The sequence below is a fragment of the Chiloscyllium plagiosum genome, chromosome 2 (assembly GCF_004010195.1).
Source record: "Chiloscyllium plagiosum isolate BGI_BamShark_2017 chromosome 2, ASM401019v2, whole genome shotgun sequence".
Lineage (NCBI taxonomy): Eukaryota > Metazoa > Chordata > Chondrichthyes > Orectolobiformes > Hemiscylliidae > Chiloscyllium > Chiloscyllium plagiosum.
The window spans coordinates 113,080,989-113,096,154 of NC_057711.1; the positions used below are offsets into that span (position 1 = coordinate 113,080,989).

Here is a 15,166-nt window from a genome sequence, read left to right on the forward strand (position 1 = left end):
CTTTTAATGCTGCTTGTGTCAAGGACAGTCATGTCAATCCAGGTAATAACTACTGGTGTTGGACTGGGGTGGACAAAGTTAAAAATCTCAGCATCAGGTTATAGTCCAACAGGTTTATTTGGAAGCACTAGCTTTTGGAGTGCCTCTCCTTTGAGCAGTGCTCCAAAAGCTAGTGCTTCCAAATAAACCTGTTGGACTATAGCCTGGTGTGGTGTGATTTTTAACTTTTGCCATCTTTTCAAGTAATTCTTTGTTCATCCAAACATTTTGAAGTTGTTTATGAAGGTCACACAATGGTCTTTTTTTTGTTCCTTCTCATGTCCATTTACTTTTCTTCGATGATCTATTTGAGCTGTGTGTGTGGAAAGTCTGGAGGTATATCCCGTGAACTGCTCTCAGCCTGTTTGCTTTCTGAAGTACTGAAGCTTCAACAGTGTCACCTTCCTGACAAAACTACACCATCTACAGTAAACAGGTTAGCGGGGCTAGATGTACAAGGATTCATTTGTCACTCTGAGTATAGAAGCATATTGACAGTTGCTGGGAAAAGCTCAGCAGGTCTGGCAACATCTGTGGAGAGAAAACAGAGTAGGTGTTTCAGGTTCAGTGACCCTTTTAATCCAGAATTCTCACAATCTTGCACCCCCTCCCCCATACACTGCAGGATCGACACTTCAATAAGAAGAAATGTCTGTCCCATCCAGAGAGAGGCCACACTCCCCTCATTTGAGGGAATTCAGCAACCTCTATTGTACTGCCCGGCTTGACAGACTCATACGTGCGTGGGTTTCCTCGGGGTGCTCCAGTTTCCTCCCACAATCCAAAAATGTGTCGGCCAGGTGAAATGGCCGCACTAAATTGCCCATAGTATTAGTTGCATTAGTCAGAGGAAAATGGGTCTGGGTGGGTTACTCTTCAGAGGGTCGGTGTGGACTTGTTGGGCTGAAGGGCCTGTTTCCACACTCTAGGCAATCTAATCTACTGATTGCCCAGTTAGCAATACTAGTTTGTGCTGTGTCTACTGTATTTAACAAGGTGTGGTGCCTCTAAACCACTGAAATATATCGTATTCATGCTCCAGGGCACTTACTGGTATTAACAACAATCATCTTGTGTGTCTCTATTTTATATAGGGACAGGTGACTGAAAGTCTGGCTAAAAAGGACCGGATTGTTAGGTTCATGATTTTGGTATTTTCATTACTTCCAAACTGAACTGATAATATTTGAGAACAACGTTTTTCTTAAATATCTGCAGGATGGAGAAACTGCAGTCTGGCAGCATCTGTGGACAGAGAAAACAGTTTGTTTTTGAGTACAGTGACCCTTTTTCAGTTAAGGTCAGTGTACTCTAAACATTAACTCTGTTTCCTCTCTGCACTGATGCTGCCAGACCTGCTGAGCTTCTCCAGCCATTTCTTCTTTTTGTTCTGCTCCCTTTAACTGAAAGTTATTGGAAAGAGATGAAAAGAAAATCTTTTGCTAAAGGCACAATGTCATTGACAATATATTGGCTTCAAACATAACAAAGGTGTGAGGACCCCAAAAGCAGATGTTGGAACTCAGTGAGGTCAGGAGTACATGGGGTCAGCTGATGTTAATTGCTGGCTAATATTGGGGGATAAGTGGGAGTTTTAACACCAGGAGGCCACAACTGGGGTCGGAGTGACGGGGAGGTAATTGAAATCACAGTAGAATTCAAGTGAAGATTCTCCAGAATGCAGTCTGACTTTTGACTGTAGTTTTCTATACGTTAGCTCAAATAGCACGTGCCACAGAAACTCTGGTACTTGCTGAGACAACCATCTTTAAACTGATTACTAAAGAATTACATATACTGTGATATCTCAGATGTATACAGTCTGGCTTAGATACTCGTCACATTATGTGCGTAGTTGACTGGCTGGCTGACTAGTTGACTGCCTCTGTCTGACTGGCTGCTTGCTTAACTATACTGAGGGTAAGATGGAGATATGTTATGTGAGAACTCATACTGTAATGTTATCTAACTGTCTTAAAGATATGGTGTATTTCTGAGGTTTGCACAATAATAGAGCAATATTAACCTGTCTTTTAAGACACCAGTGGATCTGTTGCAAGAAGGATTAATGATTTGAGTTGTAGTAGCATCAGAATAAGACTGCAACTCTTCTCCTGTGGAAAAAGTGAGGGTTCCAGTTTATTAGTCACACATTTGCTCTTGAATCCTTTGCTGCTGCCTTTGCATTCCATTTTGTATAAGGCTAAATACACAGGGGCATACAAATATGTACTGCTGGATAGTTGGCATATTCTCGATGAATGTAAGGAAAACCTGGTGCTTTTTTTAAGCTATGGTGTAATAATATTCCAAAGTCACATATTTCAGTCCAGATATGATATTCTAAAGCCATTTTAATCTACTTTTGTAACTAGTGTTAATGTAGAGATGAGCCAGAGTACTGCATGATCATATCCTTATGATTTTCTTGGAACTCCATGCTTGAGACCACCTCCACAAACTGGATTTCTGGACCTGCCAGTGTTAAAACAGCTCTTGTAAGATACACATTGACTTTCATATGCCTTTGACAAAGGTATGTATGGCTCCCTCTTCAATCTTCTTGACTGCTTGCCCTTTGGTATTGTTGACCATATCACCCTGATCCATTACCTCTCTGCTGTTTGGTAGGACTGTTCGCACCTGTTTCAGTTCTTCCCTATTTAATCGCTAGGCAGAGAATCACTCATACTGACTTTTCTCCATGCTCACCACAGCTACCTCATGGCGCCTCCTAGGGATCTGCCATTGTCAGCCTCATTTTTCTCCCATTTGCATGCTGCCCTTTGGTGACACCATCTGAAAGCACAGCATTAGTTGTCACTCTCACCACAACACATGACTCTACTTCATCGGCACCTCTCTTCCACAGCAGCTGCGTTTGCCGCAGCATAGGAAACACATGACTTTAAATACAGAATGAAGCCATCGTTATCAGTCCTTGCTCTGAACTCCATTCCCGAAGTTAGTGACATCATCCCTGTCTTTGGCACTAGTCTGAAGCTGAACCAGGTTCTTCACAATCTTGGGGTTATATTTGTTCTCGAGATGAGTTTAGACCACATATCCTTGAAAACCATCCACTTTTACCTCTGCACCATCACTCAACTCCACGTCTACCTCAGCTCCTCTCTCTGTGAATCTTATTGTTCCTTTTCATTTAAATATTGATGGACCTGTTGTCTACAATCCAGAATGTCGTTCTTGTTTTTCGTCCCGTGAGTTGGTGACAGTGTCAAAGAAGCATTGGACCATTCAGTACAGTGTCTGACTAGGGGTATGTGGCTGTCGCCCTACTAAACCCCAACTGACTTTCGAATTCTACACTGTGGGTTTAAATAATGTATACTATTAATTAAATATGTATTGCACACTGCCAATATATATTCAATTTTGTCTGGGTCAGAAATTTAAACAGTCTGAGTGTTTAACCAATGATAATTGAACATATAATCACTTCCCCTTTAAGGATTAGCAAGTACTTCATTCCAAGAAGCCAACCAGCAACCTGAGCAGAATTGTCAGTATTTTTATTTGTTTGTCAATGATGGCACAGGAGCGCACACTGTACAGTAGGATTGGGGAGAAGGAAGATAGTCAGCCATTGTAAATGGGGTAATTGGGAGAAAAAGTTACCTCTCTTCTTAACACAATAACCAAACATGTATCTTGAAGCACTGGAGTTTTCACTTTGTGTCTCGATTATACTCTAAATTGTTCCAGGTTTGAGAACTGTTTCTGTTTCCATGTATTTCTATTCATCATATTTGCCCAAGACAAGATGTTCCAGATTAGTTCCAATATGGGCATTTAGACAACAATCTGTACACCCAGCAGGACAAATCTAATGGTCCCATGAGTTTACTCTTGGTCATCAGTTAAGTGATGGAGGTTGCCATCAATAGTACTATTGAGCAACATTTTGCTCAGCAATAACCTGCTCAGTGACACGGAGTTTGGACTCCAACATGGTCATTCAGCTCCAGACCTTGTTCCAAACATGGGCATGAGTTGAATTCCAGAGTGACTGCCCTAGACATCAGGGTTGCATTCAACAAATTGTGGCATCAAGGAGCCTGAGCAAAATTACAGTTAAGGTCAATCAGGGAAAACTCTTGGCTAGTTGGAACCATACCTGGTGCAAATGAAGGTGGCTGTAGTTGGTCAATCACTTCAGCTCCTGGAGTTCCTCAGGGTAGTGTCTTTGGCTAGATCTGTCTTAAGCTGCTTCATCAATGAACATCCCTTCATCATTACATCAAAAGTAGAGGTATTTGTTGAAGATTGAACCATGTTTAGTACCATTCACAACTCGTCAGATAATGAAGCAGTCAATCCTCAAATGCCACAAATGGAAAATATCCAGAGTTGGATTGACAAAAGGCAAGTAGCATTCTTGCCACACAAATGCTAGGCAGTGACCATTTCCAAGAAGAGACAATCTATTCATCGCCTGCTTGATGCATTGCCATCACTGAATTCACCACAGTCAGTGTTCTGGGGGTTACCACTGATCAGAAACTGAACTATATTAGCCATATGAATGTTGTGGTTACAAGAGCTGTTCAGAGGCTGTAGTGTAACTTAGTGCTTGACTTGTTCAACCTTTTTACTGTCTACAAGGCATAAGTCAGGAGTGTGATGGAATACTCCCCATCTGCCTGGATGAGTGCAGCTCTAACAAATCTTGAAGTTTAACACTATCCAGAGCAAAGCAGCCCACTTGATTGATATCACAGCCACAAATATCTACTCCCTCCTCTATTGACTCCCACAAGCAGCAGCAGTATGTGCCATTTACAAGCTGCACTGCAGAAATTCACCAAGACTCCTTAGGCAACACCTTCCAAACCCATGACAACTTCCATCTAGAAGGACAGGAGCAGCAAATCCATGGGAACACCACCACTTGCAAGCTCCCCTCGAAGCTAGTCACCATCTGACTGGGAAATATATCACCATTCCTTCACTGTCACTGGGTCAAAATCCTGGAACTCCCTCCCTCATAGCTTTTTGGGACACCCTACAGCAAATGGACTACAATGGTTCAAAAATGCAGCTCACCAACACCCATTCAAGACCAACTAGGGAAAGGCAATAAATGCCAACTCAGCCTAGCCACCCATCCCCGCCTAGCTACCCATCCCCTAAATTATTATTTCTATAAACTGCCCAACAACAAACATAGCATTCACTGTAAACAAGTGCAGCTGACAGATTATATTCTAAAATGTTTTCTTTAAAAAGCTTATGGTTATATTGAGTTAGTCATTTTTGTAGTCATTTTTAAAAATACATATATTTAAAAGCTTTGAGAAAGTACCTACTGGTGTCTTGTGCCAATCTCAGTTTTTTTGAGCCTCCACCATGGCCCACAGAAGGCTGCAATTAACAGCATCTCCATTAATTGGGGTTGTGGCCAATTTTGTGGCCAAACTTGGCTTCTAGAGCAACTTTTTTTTCCATGTAAAAGTTAACAAGTTTGATTTTTGTGGCATATCGTTTATGTTTGAAATTCTGAAGTCTGTCTTTGCATGGGATGGGTAATTGAGAGAAAATTGGTTTGAGGAAATATCCAATTGGACCAAGCAGAGCGCCCAAATGAAAGCATTCTTTAGAACTGTTTACCTGGAGATTGAATTGTGCACATTGCACCTACACCTAGATTCTGAGATACCCCTGATGTTGGAATATAATTACTGATGATCCAGTGAGCTGTCTAGAATAAAATTGGTTGATCGAAGGACACTGTCAACGTCATGTGCCTGTGGTTAATTGAGATGGGTCCAGTTGGATTGGGAAAGGTGGTTGCAATGGGAGGATTGAGTGGCAATGAGGTGGGGCTAGGGGAGGACCTAAAACAATTGGGGAAGAAACGATACCTGCTGATTATCCATGTCTTTGCAGAGATCAGGAGGCAACACAAACACAAATTACTGGGGAAACCCAGCAATATAAGAGCTATAGTTAGTACGTTTGCAGATGATACCAAAACCCAACAGGTTGGACAGCATCTGTGGAGAGGAAGCAGAGTTAACATTGCTGGTCCAGTGATGCTTCAGAACTTTACCCCCTAATGATTTTATAAACCTCTATAAAGTCACCCCTTCAGCCTCTCCCTATAGCTCAAACACTTCAATCCTGGCAACATCCTTGTCAATCTTTTTTGGACACTTTCAAGTTTAAGAACATTCTTCCAAAAGCAGGGAGATCAGAAAGCAGTATTCTAAAAGTGACCTCACCAATGTCCTGTACAGCTGCAACATAATGTCCCAATTCCTATACTCAATGTACTGACCAATAAAGGCAACCATGCCAAATGCCTGTCTACCTGCGACTCCACTTTCAAGGAACCATGTGCCTGCAACCTTAGGTCTCTTCTTTCAGCAACACTTCCCAGGGCCCTACCATTGAGTATGCACGTCCTGCCCTGATTTGCCTTACCAAAATGCAACATCTCACATTTATCTAAATTAAACTCCAACTGCTGCTTCTCAGCCCATTGGCTCATCTGATCAATGTCCTGTTGTACTCTGAGATAATCACCTTCGTTGTCTGCTATACTACCAATTTTAGTGTCGTCTGCAAACTTACTAACTGTACCTCCTATATTCATATCCAAATTATTTGTATAAATGAAACGAAATGCAGCAGACCAAGCATCGATCCCTTTGGTACACTGCTGGTCTTAGACCTTCAGTGAGAAAAACAATCCTCGATCACCACCATCTATCTCCTATCTTCAAGCCAATTTTATATCCAATTGGCTAGCTCCCTCTGGATTCCATGTGATCTAACTTTACTAACCAGTCCACCATCTGGAACATTGTGGAATACTTTGCTGGAGTCCATACAGATGATTAATCTTCTTTGTCATCTTTTCAAAGAAAACTCAATCAAGTTAGTAAGACATGAATTCCTATGCCAATTTCATGGTTTTCTTGAGTGAAAGAAAGAGAAAAGTAATTGCTTGCCAAACTTAGGCAGCATGGTGGGCTCAGTCGTTAGCACTGCTTGGCTCCCAGCGCCAGGGACCAGGGTTCAGTTCCACCCTTGTGCGACTATCTGTGTGGCCTTTGCACGTTCTCCCTGTGTCTGTGTGGGTTTCTTCCAGATGCTCTGATTTCCTCCCACAATCCAAAAATGTATAGGTTAGATGATTGGCCATGTTAAATTGACCATAGTACCCAGGGATGTGCAGGCTAGGTGGATTAGCCATAAGAAATGCAGGGTTATGGGGGTGAGGTTGGGTGTAGGTCTGGGTGAGTTGTTCTTTGGAGGGTCGGTGTGGACTCAATAGACCAAATGGCCTGCTTCCAAACTGCAGGGATTCAATGTAAGATCTCTTGCAAAATAAGAGATGCAATATCAAACGCACAAACAGGTGCTGGTTGAAAAAGGTGATGCTGTACAACTTAAATTAAGATGAAACAATATGCAATGTTAAATCGTTGAGGTGTTGGGTTCAAGTTGGAGACCACAATCAGTTAGGCAAGTGGAAAATGACAAGTTGTGAATAATACAGATGTGTTTGAGTGCTTGTTGGGCAGAAATTTTCTCCAGTTTAGGTTTTCACTGGGTGTTTTGTCTTTCGAGGGGCTGAGAGAGCAGGGCGAGTGCGAGAGAGACTTCTCCAATTCCAGTTCCAAATTCATCTCTCTCGGCTCTGTGAAATACAACTCATTCATATTTAGTGGTTTATTGGCTAATTGCAAACTATTTTTTTGGCTCCAACGTGTGAACTTTCCATCAATGGAACAGGAGATTTGATTATTTTCAGTGTCTTCGAAAACTTGTTAATTTCTGTTCAAGCTGGCTCTTGTGTGTTGATAGCTTCATGGTCTGTGGTCAGGTGATCACTGCAGCCATGTTTAAGTCAGTGTTTTATTTTCCTCTTTGTACCCAATTCAGTCCATGAAAATCCCAGGTGTTGAAATCTGGTAATGGAAGTTGAAAATTGAACGTCTATATTTTACCATTATCAATATCTACATCCCATGAAAGAAATGTTACAGCTGGACAACATTCTTAACTCAGGATGTTTGTGTTTCTTTTCAATATACTGAAAAGTCTCCACCTATTTTCAAACTACTTCATAAACGTCTTGGTATATTTTCCAAGCTTTGTGCTGAAGAATCCTTTTACAAAGCAAGGTTTTTCAAAAGAAATACTCAAAATAAACAAAATGATCCTTTGAATCACCCTTTTGTTTCTCTCCTGGGATAAAACAGTTACGGTAACGTGCATTGCAAACTGTTTTGAAGTATAATGCAATGTTTTCAGTGGTTCGTTTTCTTTTAAAACTTCAATCGTGTTTTCCTCTGTTTTGCAAGAATTTCATCATTAGAACTGAAAATATGGCATTGTTTCAGTTTACATAATTTCCTGTAACACGTACTTACAATGCTGATGAGTTCAGAATGAAAACAGCTTGGTGAGGCCACATAGTGGCTTAAAATGGTTTACTTTTCTCCTGGAGTTTCTGTTCAGAAAAGATCTTCTTTGTAAAAAAAAAAAGCGAGATTATATGCGTTTTGAAAGTACATTTAGTGTTGTGCTAAGATACCAACAACTGATCAAGTCTGACACTTGCAGCTTAGGGCAGTGTATCAGAGATTCCATTGTTGTGATGGGACATTGAAGCCCATCAACTTGTTCACGCGGCTGTAAAAGGTGGTGCTATTTGGACATGATTCGGAGATGCTGGTGTTGGACTGGGGTGTACAAAGTTACAAATCACACAACGCCAGGTTATAGTCCAACAGGTTTAAATGGAGCACTAGCTTTCAGAGTGCTGCTACTCCTTCATCAGGTGGTTGTCCTAATGAAGGAGCGTCGCTCCGAAAGCTAGTGCTCCCAATTAAACCTGTTGGACTATAACCTGGTTTTGTGTGATTTGTAACTGTGTTATTTGGAAATAGCAAAGGATGGAAAGATACCAGCTAACAACCATTCTCCCAAAGATTAGCATCTAAACAGATTAACTTGTCCTTTATCTCATTGTTTACTGATAGGATTTTGTGGTGAATTTGCTAGTTGCCATTTCCTGCAGGATAATAACAGCTCCATTTCAATGTCTGTGAAGCCCTTTGAAAGAATGTACAAACTGTTATATAAATGCACTTCCTTTCCCTCTACTGTTCTTTTTCTTCCTTCTCTACTTTTCTACTTCTAGCCACTTTCAAAGAATTAGTGTGCGCCAAAGATTAGAGGAATGGAGGAGGTACAGTCAGGTAGGGTTCATAGGAGTATGGGGCTTTAGCCAAGGAATCCATAAATCAAACTTAAACTGAGAAATAATTTTCACTGTTTTTGTGTTGACAAATTATGTCTGAAAGCTTGATAAATACTACTCCACTGAAAACCTCCATATAAATGCTGAAAATCTGATATATATCAAAATGCTGCAAATATTTAGCAGGTCACAACATCTATAGAGAGAGCTGTGGAGATGCTGGTTTTGGACAAAAACCAGAAGTCACATGACAGGTTATAGTCCAACAACTTTATTTAAAATCTCAAGCATTCAGAGTGCTGTTCCTTTGTCAGGTGGAGAGAGAGAAACTGAGTTATCTTTCCAGAGTAAAATTGTGATTTGTCATCTTCTACGTGATTTAAATAATGTTTTTTATTTGTCCTTCCCTGTGGCTTTTGTCCAAAGATGTGCAGGTTAGGTGGATTGGCCATAGTGTCCAGGGATGTGCAGGCTAGGTGGGTTAGCCATGAGAAATGCAGGGTTACAGGGTTATGGTATGGGGGTGGGTGTGGTTGGGATGCTCTTCAGAGGGTTGGTCCAATGGCCTACTTCCACGCTGAGGGGATTCTGTGATCTGTCTGCATTGTTTCTTTCTCGTCGCTTTAAAGGCAACAACATTTGTTAAACCATCTTTCACCATCAAATCTGAATGTGCAGTGTACAACCACATCTGTAATATTTAAAGCGAAAGTTTGTTTGTTCTTGGAAACCAACCTGAAGTTTGACATTTTGCATTGAGCAAATTCTGGACCAGACCATTCCTTGTGAAAATTGAAGTGAAAAATCTCTCAACGTCAGGCTATAGACCCAACAGGTTTATTTGAAAGTGCAAGCTTTCAGAGACTTGCTCCTTCATCAGGTAACCAATGGGGCATATAGGTAGGACACAGAATTTAAGTAAAAGATCAAAGTATCATTCAACTGGTACAATGTATTAGACAAATCTAGATGTTAACGACTTGAAGCCACCGAGGTTTGTCTAATGCATCACATCAGTTGAATGACACTTTGATCTTTTACTATAAATTCTGTGTCCTGTGATCCTGCCCCACTAGCTACCTGATGAAGGAGCAGTGCTCTGAAAACTTGCACTTTCAAATAAACCTGTTGGACTATAACCTGGTGTTGTGATTTTTAACTTTATCCACCAGTCCAACACCGGCACCTGGTGAAAATTGAATGCATTGTCCCAGTGTCTGATGAAGTACACTGAGGATGTGATGAAATAAAGTGGGAAGAGGTTTGTGGGGCATAACTGTTGGTAAGGAGCTGTTGGCCCTGTGCTGCAAGTTCTAACTGTGTTTGTTTCTGCTCCATTTAGGTGCATTTATTATCTGCTGGACTCCAGGCCTGGTTTTGCTGCTGCTCGATGTGTTCTGCTCTGACTGCAACGTCCTCACTTACGAGAAGTTCTTCCTGCTGTTGGCCGAGTTCAACTCTGCAATGAACCCCATCATTTATTCCTACCGCGACAAGGAGATGAGCGCAACGTTCAAGCAGATTTTGTGTTGTCAGCGCAATGAGGGCAGCAACAGCGCGGCCGAAGGCTCGGACCGTTCAGCTTCCTCCCTCAACCACACCATCCTGAGCGGGATACACAACGACCATTCTATGGTGTAACTGAGGCCGAGAGGATCACACTGATCACTGCAAGGCGACCAAGATGGAGGAGAGACACAGATGTGAACCAGCTGTGGACAAGTGAATTAAACACTGAAGTCTAAATACTAAATAAGCACCAGCGGCCAATTCACAAACTAATATGAGACGTTGACCAGTATTCCTGCTTTAGTAGGTCATAGTGTGAGACATCTTTCATAACACCAGTTGAAGTCTTAAGTACTTATGTTGTATTATCTGCCAAACTGTAGAAATTGTGGCTTATTAATAATATAATAATCTTATTTTATTCACCCATATCAGCATGCTTAAGAAGGACTTTTGCAGAACAGGCAGATGCAACCTTTTATTGCTTCATGATAATACTCACTGATTAAGCAAAACTTCTTATAAGCACCAGAAAGTTATGATTGTTCCCTCTGAAGAGACTGTTGGTTGTTCTTCAGGGTATATAAACTGTGCAAGTCATTAGTAATCTTTGAAAAGTTTGTGCCTTCTCAGTCTCTGTTTTTAATTTAAAAACAGCAGTTGCTCCCAAGCTGACATGATTTGATTTTTGATTTCAACATTCAACCCTCTGCAACCATGTGTTCTACAGGACATCTGAGAAAATGGTACAATTAACTATTCTGTAACAGCAAATGAGGTTTTGTTTTAGAGTATTCTGGATTTCAATCGTTAGGACCTATTGAATAAATAGTTCATTGTTTCAAGCAAGACTGTCGCGTTAGCTTTTAAATTGCTGCTAATTGCACTCTTCACATTGGTTGCCATATTACAGTTGAAACATAGAGTTACAAATGGAAAGTGTGTTTTGAATGTGTAAATTTGTCAGCAAAAAAAGTGAACTATTTATTTAGTATGGACTGATGTGTTTTAAAATGCCAGTGACAAACTTTATTGCCCTGTTATTTGATTTCAGACGCTTGAGCTTGGTGTGCTCCACACGAACAGGTTTCAGTTCTTTGTGAAATCCAAGTAGGCAAGATACTTTGTTGATATGTCCCGCAAATTGACAAGACTCGTGCAGACCTGCACTCTGCATTATTATTGCCAAAGGAGATGTTACTAAGTGTTCCGTGTTACATTCAAGATTGTGAATTCTCCTTTTCAGTTCTACTTCCATTATCACAAGTATATTTAGTTCAATGGCTTCATCATTCACACACCCCCCCCCCCCCCCCTCTCAGAAGGTGCCTAGTGCCTATTTGAGTTGGAGAGTTACCTACTTTGGAGTTAGTTTGGAAATTTGAGCATTGTAAAATTCCTAACCGCTAAAAATAAGGGATGATGCATGAATATGGCATGGCATGGAAATCCAGTAACTCTTTTGATTGTGTTCCTTCGGTTTGTATTTTGAACCAACCCCACTGTTTGTAGCAGATGAATACTGGTGCTGCTCAGTTAAGCAATTCTTCTTTGCACTCAAATTAATAGATTGATTGAAATAAAGAACCATCCCAAACACTACTACAATTTTCAATGGTGGGATGGGAAGGTTGGAGAACTTGTCGTTTTGTAACCATTCGATGTTGGATGCAATTCTGCTTGGGGTTTTTTTTGTTTAACATAAAGGTGCCTTAATATTTAATGCTTTTGACATGTTGGGTGTCTTGTGCATTGCCTATGCATTACTGGACCATTACTGCAATTTGTAATGTGTAATGCCTATAATTAACTGTGCATTCTCATTAAATGATGCACCAGGATTGGAGATTTTGACCTGTATTCCTTTCCCAGATCTTTACTATTTAGTAATTTGTTTTGTATATTTCATGGATTAGGTACAATTTATACAAGTTTTAAATTAGTATTTTTGACTAGGCAAGGTGTTTTTCAAGAATAATTTTCTGTGCCCAAGTTGTCGTTCAGAATAGTTTCTTTAAATTATGCCAGGTTTTGTATTGAGTTTAACTTCCAAGTATTACCATGTTATCACAAACTATGTAATTATGCTGCGACCTAGTGCACAAGCAGTTCAAAGTAGTATTTTACAATCTCTGCACTGGTGGTGTAAAATATTAGAACTAATAGTAATTACTACAGAAACTATTCACCACTATGGAATATAACAATTTATAATCCGGTCATAATGCATTGACTTTGTAGCATTACCTAGTGCTAGTACATGTTTTACATAGCTAACTTTTAAATTTATATCAATAAATACTACTGGACGTTTAAGTCCTGATTTTATAATATGTTTAACGTGTTCCCTTTAACTGGGGACTGGCCTGATCACACCTTTTTTGCATCCAAGTTAGCTGAATCTTTTTGTGTTCTGTTGCACCTTAATCCAGACTTACCCAGAAAAAGCAAGAGAGATCAAAGTGGGACTGGCTAGGAATAGAGAGAGTTTGAGAAATTGAAAAGATTACACTGTTTGTAGTTGTAATTAGGCCAAAGAAGCTAATTAATTTTCAGGAGGTGCTAATGCGAACTGGGACTGATGTGCACTTGGGTCAGAAGACAGTTGAAATTATTACTTTGAAGGATTATTAAATGGAAGCTTCAAATGTGGATATTATATTCAAAATACAAAAATGTACATTACCAACGGCTATGAAATTCCTCCTATTCCCACTCCACTAGCATTATCAGGCATCCCCCATTTCTTCATATAAATGGGGTCTCTATCAAGAAATGGACAGACTTCCAGAAAAGTAATGGAATACAGTGGGACCAGATCTGAGGATTTTCACCAATCAACACACTAACTTTTTTTCTAATTCTCTAATTTAACTTGAGACTGTATTTTCAAAAAGTCATTTATGCTGACACAAAATTGTATTTCAAATGCAATGACAGATTTCTGGAAAACAAGATAAGGTCTATGTAACACTTTGCGCATTGAATTCTATTGGAGGCTTAAAAAATCTTATGTGAGCTGTTCAAAGATCTACGGACCACTTTTGCAGTTATATTCTGTATGTAACCATTATGATGGAAGTATCAATATCTTAACATGCAAAATCAATGGATTATCTCAGCATAAATTAATAACATTTTATCACTTCCAATTGATGTTTCCTTATGTGATTTTTTTTTTAAAAATAAAATTTCCTTGGATAGAAAATGTTTGCAAATCTTTTGCACTTCTCTGTACTTTGTTCAACTTGCTTTATGTTCGTCCTTTGCCATGCAATTTATAATGCACAACATGGAAAGGACAAAACTGTGGAAGCTTGGAACAATTTGTTCAATTCAGGAACAGTGACAGACAAAATTTATGTTACCAGCTGTTGATTGGTTTGCTACGAATTGTTACGTCTTCCATTTACCTTCCCTAGGCAACCCAAGAGACTGCCTGAAAGCGAACTGTCACTAATCAAAAATTAGGAGTAGGAAAGCTTCAAGGTGGTGTCTCTTGGACTGACCGCCATTAAGGTCTCTATGAGCATGAGCATTCTCACCCTTGATGTGAAAAAGTAATCAAATGCATTTTGGCTACAAGGCAAAAAAAGGGGTATGCTGATTGGGTGGGATGAAATAAAGTGGGAAGATAAACACTAATACAGGCATATGAACATTTGAACATACAAGTTAGGATCAAGAGTAGGCCATTCAGGCCCTCGAGCCTACTCTAATATTCAATAAAATTGTGGCTGATCTGACCATGACCTCAACTTCATTCCTGTTCACCTGTTAACCTTTCACCACTTGCTGAACAGGAATCTATCCCCCTCTGTGTTAAAAATGTTTAGGGGTTCTACTTGCATTACCTTTTCAAAAAGAGGGTTTTAATCACTCATAACCCTCTGATAAGAATTCACCTCATCTCTATTTTAAATTGGTGACCTGTGGTCTTTAAAGAATCAAATTGAGGATTTGGTTAAGAAAAAGAAGGAACCATATATCAGGTATAGGCAGGATACATCGAGTGAATCCTTAGAGTATAAAGGAAGTAGGAGTATACGTAAGAGGGAAACCAAGAGGGCAAAAAGGGAACATGAGCTAGCTTTGGCAAATAGTGTTAAGGAGAATCCAAAGGATTTTTACAAATACATTAAGGACGAAAGGGTAACTAGGGAGAGAATAGGGCCCCTCAAAGACAAGCAAGGCGGCCTTTATGTGGAGCCGCAGAAAATGGGGAAGATACTAAATGAGTATTTTGCATCAGTATTTACTGTGGAAAAGGATATGGAAGATATAGACTGTAGGGAAATAGATGGTGACATCTTGCAAAATGTCCATATTACAGAGGAGGAAGTGCTGGATGTCTTGAAACAGGTAAAGGTGGATAAATCCCCA

At 40.1% G+C, this 15,166-nt stretch overlaps 1 protein-coding gene across 3 annotated transcripts in view; it reads left to right on the plus strand.

Annotated features, from left to right (window-relative positions):
* The window catches only part of lpar1 (lysophosphatidic acid receptor 1), a 102,224-nt gene extending 88,265 nt beyond the window's left edge, over positions 1 to 13,959 (plus strand). For all 3 annotated transcript variants that reach the window (XM_043716165.1, XM_043716147.1, XM_043716156.1), the window contains exon 4: positions 10,617 to 13,959. In XM_043716165.1, the coding sequence (XP_043572100.1) occupies positions 10,617 to 10,915 (299 nt within the window). In that variant the 3' untranslated portion in view covers positions 10,916 to 13,959. The remainder of the gene's footprint in view (positions 1 to 10,616) is intronic.
* The last annotated feature ends 1,207 nt before the right edge of the window (positions 13,960 to 15,166 follow it).